Source organism: Papilio machaon, chromosome 13 (genome assembly GCF_912999745.1).
Source record: "Papilio machaon chromosome 13, ilPapMach1.1, whole genome shotgun sequence".
Taxonomy (NCBI): Eukaryota; Metazoa; Arthropoda; class Insecta; order Lepidoptera; family Papilionidae; genus Papilio; species Papilio machaon.
In genome coordinates this window covers 3,099,683-3,113,774 of record NC_059998.1, presented here as the reverse complement: position 1 = coordinate 3,113,774, position 14,092 = coordinate 3,099,683, and the positions used below count along the sequence as shown (strand labels likewise).

Below are 14,092 nucleotides of genomic sequence, written 5' to 3'. Positions count from 1 at the left end.
ATTCACATTTTCTCTTCAGGATTATTATAACAAATTATTGCAGGTTAGTTGTAAGAAATAATCCAATAACCAATAAAATTATGAAGTACTGACTTTACATGGTAGGTTCGCCTTACTAAGATAACGTTATAGCGTACTCCACATTTATGACGCAATCTGGCAACTTACTATCAAAATAGTAGATGACGGCAAAGCGTTAAACTTGCAGCAATAAGATTCCTGCACACTGAATATCTCTTAACTTTAAAATGGAAAACGCACATTAAATTAGTTTTTAACAAGAGTATTAACTACGTCAGTAACATCTTTTGTGCAGAGTCTTGAAGACCCTTCTGGTGTTTATTACAACAGATGTTGATCATCAATCGATACTTAGGTTATATAACCAATAAATTACAGGTGAAAAGACTACGGTAGCTTATAGATTTTTCAAAATCTATAAAAAAGAGTAAGTTGTAAATGGCGCAAATATATTAGTTTGGAAAAAAGTTACTAATTCGTTTGGGACAAATATAGAAGTAATATCGTGCATGTGTATGGAGCCTAATCGCGAAGAGTTAAGATGCGCTCGCGCCGCGTCGCGCTACGGCAGCGGGCACGTGCAGTCGTCACGCACCACCGGCACCAAGATATTCACTTAGTTTGTCTCCAGACATCGCGCCACAAGCACGCGTGGAGAACCGACATTTAGCGCGACCAGTGATTATGATAAATTATCTAGTGATGTTCGCGATCCACGCATAGTGTTGTTCAGTTCGAACTATAGAAGTACCCGGACAATCGATTCGTAAGTATCGATTTTTTTATGTAAAAAAACCGCCAAGGGCTTTGACCTACGCTGGTCGTGACTCTTGTATCTTGCGGGCTAAGTGAGTCCATCCCGATCTGTACCCAACCCGTTGTTCACCTTGTTTGTGAAACTGGACTAACTTAAAGCGCCATGAGATTGCAACTTTTTTTATCGACAATCTATTTTTTTTTGTCTACCTTCATAAAAACTTTACAATTGTATTTGGAAGTTATGAGTAAACAAGGTCGCTTGTATTGTGTTTTCGTCATAGTATTTTATTTGAATTTCGGTTATTATTTTTCTAATAATTTTCTCCGAGATTGCTATATCGCAAATTTGAAACTTTAAATATGAGCATTTAATAGCTTCTTAAAACATAACCTTTTAAATTGAATATTATTTTTAATGTGTGCAACGGATACTTAAGACGTAATTTTAAATTATTGTAAAAATATAATTTATGAAACTTTTACGTAGACGAACAAGTTAACTGTTTTCTTACAGTCAAGTAAAAACAGAATTACATTTTTATGAGCTGAAGTGAGAAAATTATGGATGCTTACGATATCCGCTAGCCGCAAACAAGTGGTGGAACAACTTTACTTTCATTTACATAATAAATGCAATGCACCTTACTTTACTAAGTTATTTGGTATAAGGATTTGCAGGTTCACATGACAATTCTAAAGCTAGGAATTAAACTAAATATTTACTATGTATTATTAAATAAACTAATAATACCTTTTGTAATGATCAAACCAAGGGGATATTAAACATCCAAATATCTCCATCAACAACGGCAACAAACTGTATCAAATTTTACCTAGTCTAAAAAGCACGTTTAACATATCCATTTGTTTTTTTTTGTATTCTCGGAACTAGTTTTCGACGGTATGGTATTATTTATAAAAGACGCACCGTTACAAAAATCCATCTAAGATGCATAAAAAAGTGTGATATCTGTATTCTAATCAATTATTATTGTTTATGTTGTTAACTAAATGATTGAGTAATAGTCAACAAACGGTCCAATATTACAGTTTGATTACGAATAAAAAAGTTCATAAGCTTTGTTAACAGTCAATTAAACCGAGAAGAGTATTGGTGGCGCAGGTGTTAATCATCTAAACAAGCTGAATTTCAAAAACTTATGTGTGAAGTTAACCAACCGCTAATGGGCCAGTGTTGTTGACTATGCCTAAGAACCCCTAACTTGAGTAGGCCTTCAAGCCCTCGGATTTTTTTTTAATCCTACAATACAACAGTAATGGTAATTCATCACTCCGTATTTACTAAAAGATGCTTGCAATAAATCTGACAATTCTAGGTAATAATTGCAATTAATTTGGATAAAAAACAGCAGACATTTACTCGAACGATATGCTTTAGAAGACAGAATAGCACCTCATGCATAATCGTGAAATAAAACCAGAATGATATGATCGAAACACGTGAATATGATAGTTTACAATGAAAGAAGAAAGTGAAAACTAATGTTATACAACATTAATAATTCAAAAGGCCAGTTAATTTTATGGTGTGTTTCAAAACTATTAAGTTTTTTTATAGCTATCCTAAATTAGCATATTAAATGTATATAAAATTATAGAAGTGATTCAAAAGCTTGTGTTGTTTGCTATGCATATAGTTCTCTTCACCTTTTCACACTAATCCAATAAGGAAAAATCTAAAAAAATTGGATAAAGTGGGGGTGGGAACTGATATGAAAGGAAATTATTCTTTATTCTGTACATCAACTCTTTGTTCGATTAATGCATCTGCAACTCTAGTTTATTGCAGAAGTCAAATGGGCTGCAAAGAATTCGTTAAAGAGTTTTTAACTTTATGAACTTTATTTTTCCTAAAAACTAAAATATTAGATTAAATATAATACATAAAACTAAAATATATCATTAAAAGGTGTCCCTTTAGGCAAGGTTCCGAAGATACTGGCAGCGTTCCCCCTTTGAATGGCTAGACTAATTCTTTGTCCGAGGTAGCTGCCAGCTCTTCGGTCTCCTGTGATAAAAAATAAAATCTCTCCTAAAAACTAAAATGTAATGTATATGTGTGTATATTATGTGTACATGGGCATACAGAGCATCGGTGGCGTAGTCTTTAAGCGCTTGACCGGACAGAAATCCGCACGTCCAGGTTCGATTCCCGCTATGTACTACCTGAAGTTTTTATAGTTAATATTGTTAAAATAGCCGATTTTTCCTTTCAATTCAGTTTTTCTTCTTAATCGGTTTCGTAGTTTCTCATTAATATTAACTTATATCAAACAATTAAATCATTTCACGTCACAAGAATAAAACCTTTACTCTATCAATGAATACTGTTAATTACTTAATCGAGTCGTAATTACCTTTATAGCTAAGACGAAAAAAATATCTTTTATAGCAATTATAGTTGAAAATATAAACTTTCGCATTGTATTTTTCATGATATAAATCGCTTTGAAATGCAATGTTGCACGGAATTTAACTCACGGCTTGGTGATATCATCAAACAATATAAAAAGTTAATTATTTTTAAACACTAATAATAATTAAAAACAAAAGCTCCTCTCTGTATAAAAATTGATTGAATCAAAAATATAAAACGATATTATCAAATTGTAAAAAGTGTGTCAAATTAATGTGTTTTCTAGCTTTACATAATTTAAGTTTTAATTAATACAAGATATAAATATCAATAAATTGTTGAAGCATGAATTATTGAGAATAAAAATGCAAATGGAGGATAAAATTCAAAAATAAATAAATTTGAATAAATCGTAAACTCTTTTCACGAGGTTCCTACAAACTTAAGCCGGATAAAGCGCTGATATCTACGAAGTAACATCGAAGTTATCGATTACAACAAAACTATCGAATATTAAATGTGATAAGTTGTAATGGAGGAATGTATGGCAGATGTGGTCTCGTCGCAATCAGTTCAGCCGAGTTTCACCTGGAGTATTCGCGCTGTTACTTTTACAACGCGCGGCCGCGCACGAACAACGCTCTGTTTCCCTAAGTCTTATTGTCTCCGGTGTAACGCGCCTCTAATAACTACAATACTTTGACTTTCCACAAACCACACTACGGTATATCTATCACTTAATACAAGATTATTTACACCTTTAGTCGTTGGTAAACCACCTCACCTCAATGTGATGTGGTTAAGTTCGTGATTATGCGTATTACCTCATCGTTATAACTCAAAGATTCTGTGCATATTTGACAATGACATTGCGGTTCTCATAAGTTCAGCGGAACAACAATACTAGTTATTGTTTATTTGTTTTTACATGTTTTATGTTGTTACGTAACCATTGCTCTCTATCTCTCTGAAAAAAGACACAGATTTTCATGTATAAGTTTCGACAGTGCGTATTATTTTTATAAGAAAAGTGAGCAGGCGTATTTCCTGATAGACTTATTTCTAATTCGTCATAGTCATAACATCATAGCAGGACCATGATGGTCTGATGGTTAGGTTAACTACCCATTCGATGGCTCCTATGAATAAGGGCCAATGTGCAAATTGACAACTTTTCAGAGGAGGCTCTCAAAGTGCCAAAGTAAAAATCATCAATGTGTTACTTTGGCACTTATAGGTACATAAGACCCATCGATATAGTTAGTAAGAACTTAATTATGCAACGTGAAAAAAATCAATAAACCATGGTTAAGCTAAAGATGTAGCAGTCCGAGTCGTAAACCAAAAAATCTAGAATGGTACGGACAAAAGGTCATAAAAATAAAATCAAAAATAAATCACCGTAGCACTCTAATTTACTGTTAATTGTAGTAACACTTCCCACAGAGTAATGACAAATTAAACGTTTTGACTGACAATAGATTACATAATAGGTGCTCATGAAACATAATCGGACAAATAACAGCTAGCATTAATAGTAATCTAGTTGTGGTTATAATTATTTGTTACGACAGTATCCCACACATGAATTGAACAAAAGTTTCACAACAGATATGAACACCTATCGCAATTTATGTAACTGACATTTAAACGTTAAGTTACCAACGATTACCAGTAGCATAAAATAGTCCCGATTAGTATTTTTAATTTACTTTTGCATGTGACGTCGACGAATTATGAATGCAACCCTTTTGAAAGCCTAGGAACATTGTAAAGACTTGCCAAATTGCATGACGCTCAAAGCTCATAATAATATGACGGCCAGTACCTACATTAATAAACAGATGAGATGATTTTATTTATTAGATTAATAGATGATTATTGTATAATTCGAAGGATTGAATAGTGTTCAATAATTTCATCTAAACATTCCGTTCCATTTTTTTAATGATTAGCATTGCAGCAACCTTTATTGTTTAAAAACAATAATCCTTCTGAATCTATATTAAAATTTTATATGATCATAATATTAAGATATTCCCACGTATGGGACGCAATTCACGAGAACAATAGACAAGGACAAAGGGTATTTATTAAAAAAATACGCAATCCAAAGTCTTAAAAAACAATTGCATGATCCTGAACATAAACCATATTTAATTGCAAGCCATGTTGTTTTATAAGTCTAAGATTATGAATGTAACTTGTCTAAATAGAATTATATGAACAAAATCCCAAATTTAACAATTACTTGGTTACCGTACATTCATGACCAGTGCAACGATCACGCCTTCATTACATATTCATAGTTGCGTGCTACAAACGAAATCTAAACGGACGGAAACAGTTTCGCGTGCCCAGAGCTTATACTGTTCTGTGCCGTTCGTGAAAAAATATTACAAAATATAAAATGAAACGCCCTCATATTACAATCGTTTTGTTATCTTTTTGTACAACGTATGTAACGACGGTGCTTTCGAGACGTAGGTACAATTTTAGCAAATAAGATAACAAAAGTATAAGGCTGATCTTCTTACAATTTAACGTTCTGTCGTGTTTTATTCAAGTTGAATTAATATTATTTTTTATATTAAAAGTATTATAAATATGTACCTAAGTAAAAATCGTCTAAATCAAAAGAAATGAAACATTTATTGCATCCGAACGCTTATAGATCAATGCCACAGATTTGACAAAGTGATTATAACTTTACTCGTAGAACAGATTTGTAATGGAAAGAAAGGAAGGGCACAGATTATTTAAAGAGTGTACTCATAGTCGTTAATGGTTATCTGGAAAATCTAATTCGCAATTTAAAAAATTACGGTAACTGCAGGACAAGTTTATTCGTTTGACCACTCTGATAACAAAGCACCTGCAACTCCTTTGGTGGTAAAAGATAAAGTTGCGATTAACATTAAGATAATACCACGTAATACCGTTGCGTTTCGTTTGTTCGCAGCCGTCGCTCGATTCGGTTCTCCCCGAGAGGTTCACGAAATTGCTTCCCGTTATTTCAGCTCCAAATCTCACAGTGCTCACTTTAAGTTCAAAGTCACGACGCGGCTTCATAAACTCTTATACAATCTATTTTCTTATCTATGTTACCTTTTATAGATAGAAATTCGCGAATAAATAACCTTAAATATCTTCTCTACGAAGTCGAAGCCGACGTCGTGCGCACCAAATTTGGATAAATTGAACCTCGGCCGATAACGAGCCGCAATAAACCGAAAGCTGTCTAGAAAAGATAAACGAGGAAGTCTTTCTAACACATTTTATTACTTTATTTGCAGTGTATTTTTAACAGTGTAAGGTTTGTTTTAATTTCCTTAGTAGATTCACAATTTATTAATTATAAAGAAATATTTTTTTTATAATCCGTAGAATATGCATACCTAATAATATAAATTGAGTGTTACTTTCTAAAGTTGAACCGGTCTTTATTTTATTTTAATTAAGTCGAGTTATTAAGTTTATTGATTTTTATTTTTATACATTCTTACACAAAAATTATATCCGGTTCTATTTTTATTTTATTGTATTTTAACGATTTAAAGAGAAAATACTTCTAAAATTATGATGTGATTTCAAAAATTTCGATTTTTTTTATCCACACTATGAATTTGTTGGTTATAGTATGTTTCGCAAATAAAAGATTTTTGCCTTCAGAATTATCTCATTCTTAAAAAGACATTCTACTTTTTAAAATTCTATATGATCCTATGAATATGAAGAGCAGCGATGAATTTTAAAACATAGGTAGTTCGCTACAAAACCTGAATCTTTATTTAAAAGAAAAAAACTATAAGCAGTGCGAGGGGTTTTTTCCTACACGCAACACGTACCGATACCATGTTCTATGCCTTGAGGGGATGCGAATTAATACGTTCATTGCCCCGATCCGGTCAGACATCGCTGCTGTGTCGCGTCAAATATTACTAGGATTTCCATACAATATAGAACCAATTAGGAATTAAAAAATATTAAAAAAAAATTATATACAGTTCAGTACAAAAACAAACTTCTACAGTTTGCATTTGGTTTGATATTTTAATAAAATTGAAAAACAAAACATGTAAAATTACTAGGTAAATAGCAGAGATACCTAGTAGATTATGTAATGTATCAGTGTCTCCTAGGTGACAAAATATAATTAATTAATTAATTGATACCTATAATTTTTGCTACAAATGTTGTTTTCTGGATTTTTATCTAACAGTAGTACGCCAGCAATAACATCTGTAGCACAAAAGCTTCAGCTCACCCAGTAAACCACAATCACACAGAAGAGGTTTGAAGTACAAGTAATTCCGCTTTTCGTCTGATAAATGTGGTGCCTAATTTTAGTCCTGTTCCCTTCCCGTCCTTTTCATATAATGGAAAGGGATGGGGATTTGTAAGGGGAAATATTATTTTTCTGTGCGTCCCCTCCTCCGTTAATTAAAGGTAGGCAACACATCTGCAATTGCGGATGTCTGTGGGCAGCGCTCACTTCGCTATTTCAGCGAATCATGTAGTCTCTTGCTCGTTTGCCACCTTTGCCACTAAAATTAAACAAACTATTCCCTCAACATCAATATATCAGGTTAAGAGTAAAATCATCAACACTAATAATTTCTTAACTAATAGCCTAAAATTTTAAAATAAGTCTGTCTATTTTAAGTATCAGATAAATAGTTTTTCTTTTTTGCAAAAATATATAATGAAAGTTGCATTATAAATACGAATCAATTAAACGATCAAAGAGCTTAATAACGGAACAGAAAAACTTATAACGGTTAGATTCCTCCTATCCTCGTTTGTAAGCACCCTTATTAAGTTGCAGGTACGGCTTTGCGAATCGTTTTCTATACATGGCAGTCTTCTACGGTATGTCATAATAGCGTGTAACATGTTTCGCTAGTTTTATCTATGCATTGAACGTACCCCTAGCGGTATAAAAGTACTGTATTGCAAAAAGCTATTATAAAAGTAAGGACATTTAAATTTTTGCTTAATTAAATTTGTAATTCAAATAAAACTATACAATTCTTCTGAAATTGCCAGGCAACGTCATGTCTGATATTTTCGTATGTAATATCAGTAACTCTTGGACTGCAACTGGGCAAACAGGAGAAGTGAAGGTAATAATGTAATGGACAGCTATTCTAATTCCTTCGTCTGTTCTGTCGCTCAAATCAAGAAACAGTTTGAAATATGAAAACATTAATGTTTTAAATATGTATGTGTATTAATCTGTCTCTTAAAAAAATATAATTAGATTGTGATGCGATAAAAAATGTAAATTCGTTATAAACAACTTTAAATGCTAATTATTTTATTAGTAAAATTAACATAACTGTCAAAAAATACTGTAAAATACTGTAAATTTGCCGATGACACCTTCTAACAAACACCTATCCGTCAAAACTTTCGCATTTATAATATTAGTAAGATTGGTTTTCTTATATAAAGAAAAAAAAAGAAAATATTCGTTATAGTTCGTAGATACCATTATACGACCAAGACTCCATAAAAAACTTCGATTGTCCCTTTAGAGGCTATATCTAAAAGCCATCTTAAAATTTAGTGCCCATTGGATACATTGTAGACTTAAATAAAACAAGAATGAATTCCAAATCGGCAAAGTTAGGGTCCCTAGAGTTGCAAGCCGACAAACCGGTTCGGCCGGGAGATTCTTTGTTTGGTTATCTCAAAGTCGAGACGTTGCTATGCGACCTCAGACATTTGGTGCGTGACTGACGGGACGTTTCGTTCACAGGGCCAGCGTATGCAGCGCGGATGTGCCAGCGGTGAGGACTAAGGGCTGAGGGCATGGCAGTCGCGGCCGACGCGGCCTGATGGCGACCGCGGTGCGCGCGCTGTTGCTCTCGGCGGCGCTGGCGGCCCTGGCGGAGGCCGGCGCCGCCCGCTTCGGCGACCGACTAGCGCCGCGCGTTCCGGCGGCCTACGCGCCTCGCCATGCGCCATCGGCACGCCATTACGCCGACGACGACTACGAGGACTACGTGCAAGACTACGACGGCCAGCACCGTTCCGAAGAGGATGAAGAAAAACCGCCAGAGCCGGCGCCTCCACCGCGCCGGCCCGTACGCACAGAAGCACATCGTCTCGAAATGAGCACCGAGTACTTCGTTATTCCTGAACGAACCTCCTCGAGACCGCCAGCGACGTCTTCACGTCCTGTTATCATTTCTAAAACACTGGCGCCCAGAAATAATACTATACAGACGCTACCAAAAATTGCTTCCTTAGGTCCATTACGATCCGAAGCTTGGGCCGTGCCGATACTGGCAATCGCGTGTGTTAGCATGTTAACTCTTGGTGGATTTGAAGTTTTTATAGTGTGGGGTGCCAGCCGAAAGGCACCGAATCAGCGCCATTTGCTGCTGGGACAAACGTTACTGTGCGGACTATTTGTCAGTGCCGCGACCGCGGCGCTCTACACCGCGACGCCGAACGCTTTCACGTGCGGTGCGGTTCGCTTCGGCACAGGTGTCGCTTACGTGATCGTTTTTGCGTCGCTACTAGTTAAATGCGTGTTCTTGTTAAGTTTAAACGGCGGGGTATACCTCCCGGCGGCATATCAAGGACTGCTTTTGTTTTTCGCTGTGATGATACAAGTCGCGATAGGCGCGCAGTGGCTCGGCAGCTCTCCGCCTCGGGTCGCAGCCGGAGGTGCGCGCTGCGACTCCGCGCTCTCGGACCTCCTGCTGTCGTTGTGTTACTCCGCCTTTTTGATCGCGGTGGTGTGCGGCGTCGCCTTAAGGTCACGAGGTATCCGCGATAACTACCGGGAGGCTACGCATATCGCCGGGGCGAGCGGGGCGACGGCAGCGGTGTGGGTGTGCTGGGTGGCGGCAGCGCTGGGCGCGCCAGAACCGCACCGTGACGTGTGCGTGGCCGCCGGCCTGCTCGCCACCTGCGTCGTCGTGTTCGCATTGATGTTCGCTCCTAAAGGTCGAAGATTGGCGGCGCTAGGCCGAGAGGGCCGGTGGGACGCAGACCGGGAGGAGGGACTAAGCTCGCTGGGCGCTGGCGGCTCTGGATACTCGCCCTCATTCTTCCACTTCAAGCCCGTGAAGTATGGCATGGTGTCAGCCGGGGCGCCTGCGCCGGCGCAGCCCGCGATGCTCGACCGCAAGGAGCCCCCAGCTCAGCAAGCCGGTTAGTTAAGTATCCACAGCGCGCTAATACGTAAGGTCTAGCGCTTCCACGCACGATTTGATCGCAGCTCACCGCCTTATGATTGCAGATCCGTACGGCGCCATGTTCGCGACCTCGCACCTTCACGCACGCCCCCTGTGTTCTCCGCCGCACTACCCCCCGCACCCGCTAATGCACTACCAATATAATTATCCGCCTTATAATTATCTACTTCCACCAGGTAATTCTAATTCCAAGCACAAGCATTTCTCACTATTGTACTATAGTTAAAGAATTTATCGACAGATAGCGCGAAAATATATGAAAATAACTGAATTACGAAAACTGTCAGATTATGATCTGTAGTCGTGTAAATTTATTTTGATAATAATTTATTTTATGGTTTATTTGATAAGATTTATTTTGTATATAGGCGTGATGATGCGACCGGAGGAGGGTAACGTGTACACGAGCGTGGAGCCCACCTTCAGCAGCAACCCCAACGTCTTCTTCCAGCGTTCGGAGCCGCTGCACGTCGGCATGATGTACTGAGCCACTGACAAACCAACGTTCCGCACGTGAACACTGAGATTTGACAGCCTGACTAACCCAGTCAACATAACCGCTCCATGCCAAAATAATTTCTAATATCAATTATAACTATTAAGAAGTATGCCACTGGCATCGATCATACCTATAAAAGTATTCTTCATTTAAATTCTCAATTGTCTGCGATTGTATGTATTAAAAGCATGATGTTGCCAGTTGGCAAAGTACCAAGCAACCACATTTACACTGAAATGTGTTACAAGGAACATTGCCTTGCTGTGCATTGTAAATACAGTTTTATTTAAGCAATAGCAAGTCAAGTTGTCAAGTAAAGTTCGAAAAGGACATTTTGTGATTTAAAATTAAAATTCAACCCACCCTGACTAGTTTGGAAATCCCCTATCCTTTTGTATTTACTAAAATAGATGTAAGATTATTTTATAAGTATACTTTTCTAGATGAATGTAAATAAAACAGTAGTCTGTTTAAAAATCTTTTCATTTATTATGTTAAAATTAAATCTATTAACAGAATGCGACCATGACGAGCACATCACTTAAATAACTTAAAATTGAGTATAGACTCTGTTGTGTTGTGCTTCGATATTTGTGCAGATCAGGCATCTAAAGCACATCACTCAGTCAACATTCTTTTTTCATTTTGTTCCTGTGGACAACAGTGCCAAAAATCCAGATGCCGCTGTCAAAGACACAATATAGTTACTGTACGAAAATATTAAAGAAATTATGTTTCAGTGAAGTTTTGAAACCTAAATTATTATAAAATATGAAAAAAATAATTGAGAATTACAACAATGATTTCAAATAAGACAATGTTGAAGGCAACACTACCATAATGGTGTCTCATGTTGTCTACAGTCCATGCACAACACCATTTTTATTGCAAGTGTTCCAAAAGATTCTCAAGAAAATGTTTAAAGTAGATGAAGTGAAAGATACACAGTTATATAGAGCATGCATACTTGACATTATACTAATGTCATAGTCACACTTGTTTAGTCTAAATCAGGGATTTCCAAAGGGGTCCATGTCGAACTTAAAGCATTGCTAATTCTCACTCTGTCTTCTTCTATTGACATAAGTCAGAATTAATAATAATAATAATTGATCTTAAAAGTAGGTAATTTGGCCATGGGGGTCTGAGGTAACAGTTCATTTTGGAAAAGGGGGTCACTTGTCCAAAACAGTTTGGGGATCCCTGATATAGTTGAATTAGAAGTAGTTAAACTTAATTAGTTCTTAATTGCATTAATGTTACTAAGTCTATCAAAGGCAGTCTACCTTAGATATATAATGCTGGTTAAGTACAAAATAACTAATAAAGAAATATTAAAGAACAATTAAAATTTAACAATCAAATATAGATTTGGTTTCTTCTCATTTCAAGCCAGCTACGAATATTAAGTGAAATGTGAAGTTGCATACAGTTCTATCAATTCATACAGTGTTTTCACTTGAATATGAAAAAATTGTAGTAGCATTTAATGTGTTAAGTCCTAAAACATCAGTTGTATTTATAAAAAGGATACACAGTTGGTGTGAATGAGCGAAGAATGTAGAAACTGCTAAGGATGACAATTGTCAGGAACAATGCATTATTGTAGAAGATGGAGAAAGTTGTTGCCTCATAGTCAGCCACTTCATTCTTCTTCCAAAGAATCCTGAAAAACAAAATTGAAAGAATAATCAGTAATCTACAATAAAAATTGCAAAAAATTAGGCCTCCAACATGTACTCATCAGACAAAATGCGGAATTGCTTCCACTTCATGCCTGTCTATGTAACTTAAATGCAAATATAGTACTAGTTCCAGTATACTAATAACATTATTAAACTGTAATATATTTTATTAAATAAAATAAATCAAAAGTGTGCAGTAATTACATAACTGTGTTACCAACATTTTGCATATATTTTTTATGATATATAAAGTAGATTGAAGAGGTAAAGGAAATAAATTGATGTCTGTTAGCCAATACAGATATATCTTACCTCTCATCTTTCTCTTTTCTGCTCATTTTCTTATCATCAGCCAACTTCCTGGTCATCTCCCTAGCGACTGCGTCTTCCCGGCGCACAGCCACACGGTGCTTTAGCTGAAACTTAGTGTTACGGTATGCTAAGGCTAACAACCAAGTGCTGGCAGTTGTTACCACGCCAAACCATGCAAGTGAAGGGCTCACTTCCAAAGCGTGTACTCTCCAAAATAGCCCTGAAATATATAGAATAAATTAAATTCAATCAAAATAGAACACAATAAACTGTCACAATTAATACTTTAAGTCATAACTTTCACTTTATAAATTTCAAACACACTTTAGATTTATGTATGAAATACTGTGTAAACAAAAAGTGTTTGGTCAAATTATTCAAAAGAAACAGCTTTACTTACAAATGGGAATCGCAGAAACAATAAATGCATTTCCATAGAATAATGCTGAAGATTTCGTTGACACATTTCTGCTGAAATCTTGAAGCAAAAGTTCCTCCTCTTTTGTAAAAGCTTTATTACCTTTTCCGGACATTTTGTATACTTAATATTATTCTGCTCTATAAAATAAACACCTTATTTATAACGCAGCTCAAGAATATATAAATTATCAGTACGTTTAAGTGCAACGTGTAACCTAATCACAGCTGACAAGACAGAGGAGAAACGGCAACCAAACATGAAAGTCGATGACGTTTACGTTACATGTCACTTGACGTTTAACTCGCAGTATAAACGTGTCAAAAAACATACCAGTCGCAATAATTATTTCAAACATTGTACGTTTAATCAAGTAGTGTGTGTAGTTCATGAATTAACAATATAATTAACTAAAATTAAAAATTTATATACAATAAATTAAAATATTAGATTAAATATAATACATAAAAACTAAAATATATCATTAAAAGGTGTCCCTTTAGGCAAGGTTCCGAAGATACTGGCAGCGTTCCCCCTTTGAATGGCAAGACTTATTCTTTGTCCGAGGTAGCTGCCAGCTCTTCGGTCTCCTGTGATGTCGACTAACCTTTTTGCTGTTTCCTTAAAAAGACTTTTAGCGCTAGTACCCCACGGACCAAGGGTCTCGACACCGAACGGGACAAATTCATATTCGGAGCCGAGACCCCTGTATTTGTTAGCCTTAGCCTTTTCAGCCGCTTCACAGAAACAGAAACAGAATACAACGTGAAATTATTTTTAAAGGTTTTGGAGTTTCGTTTTAGATAC

The 14,092-nt window shown here is 36.2% G+C and overlaps 2 protein-coding genes across 2 annotated transcripts; one reads left to right on the top strand and one right to left on the bottom strand.

Annotated features, from left to right (window-relative positions):
• The first annotated feature begins 492 nt into the window (after positions 1-492).
• Positions 493-11,263, top strand: LOC106717819. Its single transcript, XM_014511741.2, has 4 exons — positions 493-787; positions 8,922-10,327; positions 10,416-10,547; positions 10,740-11,263. Exons 2-4 carry the CDS (start codon positions 9,001-9,003, stop codon positions 10,856-10,858), a joined length of 1,578 nt encoding a protein of 525 aa, XP_014367227.1. The 5' UTR covers positions 493-787; positions 8,922-9,000; the 3' UTR covers positions 10,859-11,263.
• Positions 11,264-11,370: 107 nt separating this feature from the next.
• On the bottom strand, positions 11,371-13,552 carry LOC106717847 (translocon-associated protein subunit gamma). Its single transcript, XM_014511776.2, has 4 exons — positions 13,268-13,552; positions 12,868-13,087; positions 12,405-12,536; positions 11,371-11,577 (listed from the first exon to the last, which is right to left on the bottom strand). The coding sequence occupies exons 1-4, from the start codon at positions 13,398-13,400 to the stop codon at positions 11,511-11,513; spliced, it is 552 nt and encodes a 183-aa protein (XP_014367262.1). The 5' UTR covers positions 13,401-13,552; the 3' UTR covers positions 11,371-11,510.
• Positions 13,553-14,092: the final 540 nt, after the last annotated feature.

What these genes read in the sequence shown, in the direction of transcription:
- LOC106717847 (XM_014511776.2), bottom strand. Translation starts at nt 13,400, where the DNA reads ATGTCCGGAAAAGGTAATAAAGCTTTTACAAAAGAGGAGGAACTTTTG. An exon ending in TGTTTCTGCGATTCCCATTT is followed by an intron (nt 13,088 to 13,267) that starts GTAAGTAAAGCT and finishes TATATATTTCAG; the next exon opens with GGCTATTTTGGAGAGTACAC. An exon ending in AGAAAAGAGAAAGATGAGAG is followed by an intron (nt 12,537 to 12,867) that starts GTAAGATATATC and finishes TTTGTTTTTCAG; the next exon opens with GATTCTTTGGAAGAAGAATG.
- LOC106717819 (XM_014511741.2), top strand. Translation starts at nt 9,001, where the DNA reads ATGGCGACCGCGGTGCGCGCGCTGTTGCTCTCGGCGGCGCTGGCGGCC. An exon ending in GCCCCCAGCTCAGCAAGCCG is followed by an intron (nt 10,328 to 10,415) that starts GTTAGTTAAGTA and finishes TTATGATTGCAG; the next exon opens with ATCCGTACGGCGCCATGTTC. An exon ending in TAATTATCTACTTCCACCAG is followed by an intron (nt 10,548 to 10,739) that starts GTAATTCTAATT and finishes TTTTGTATATAG; the next exon opens with GCGTGATGATGCGACCGGAG.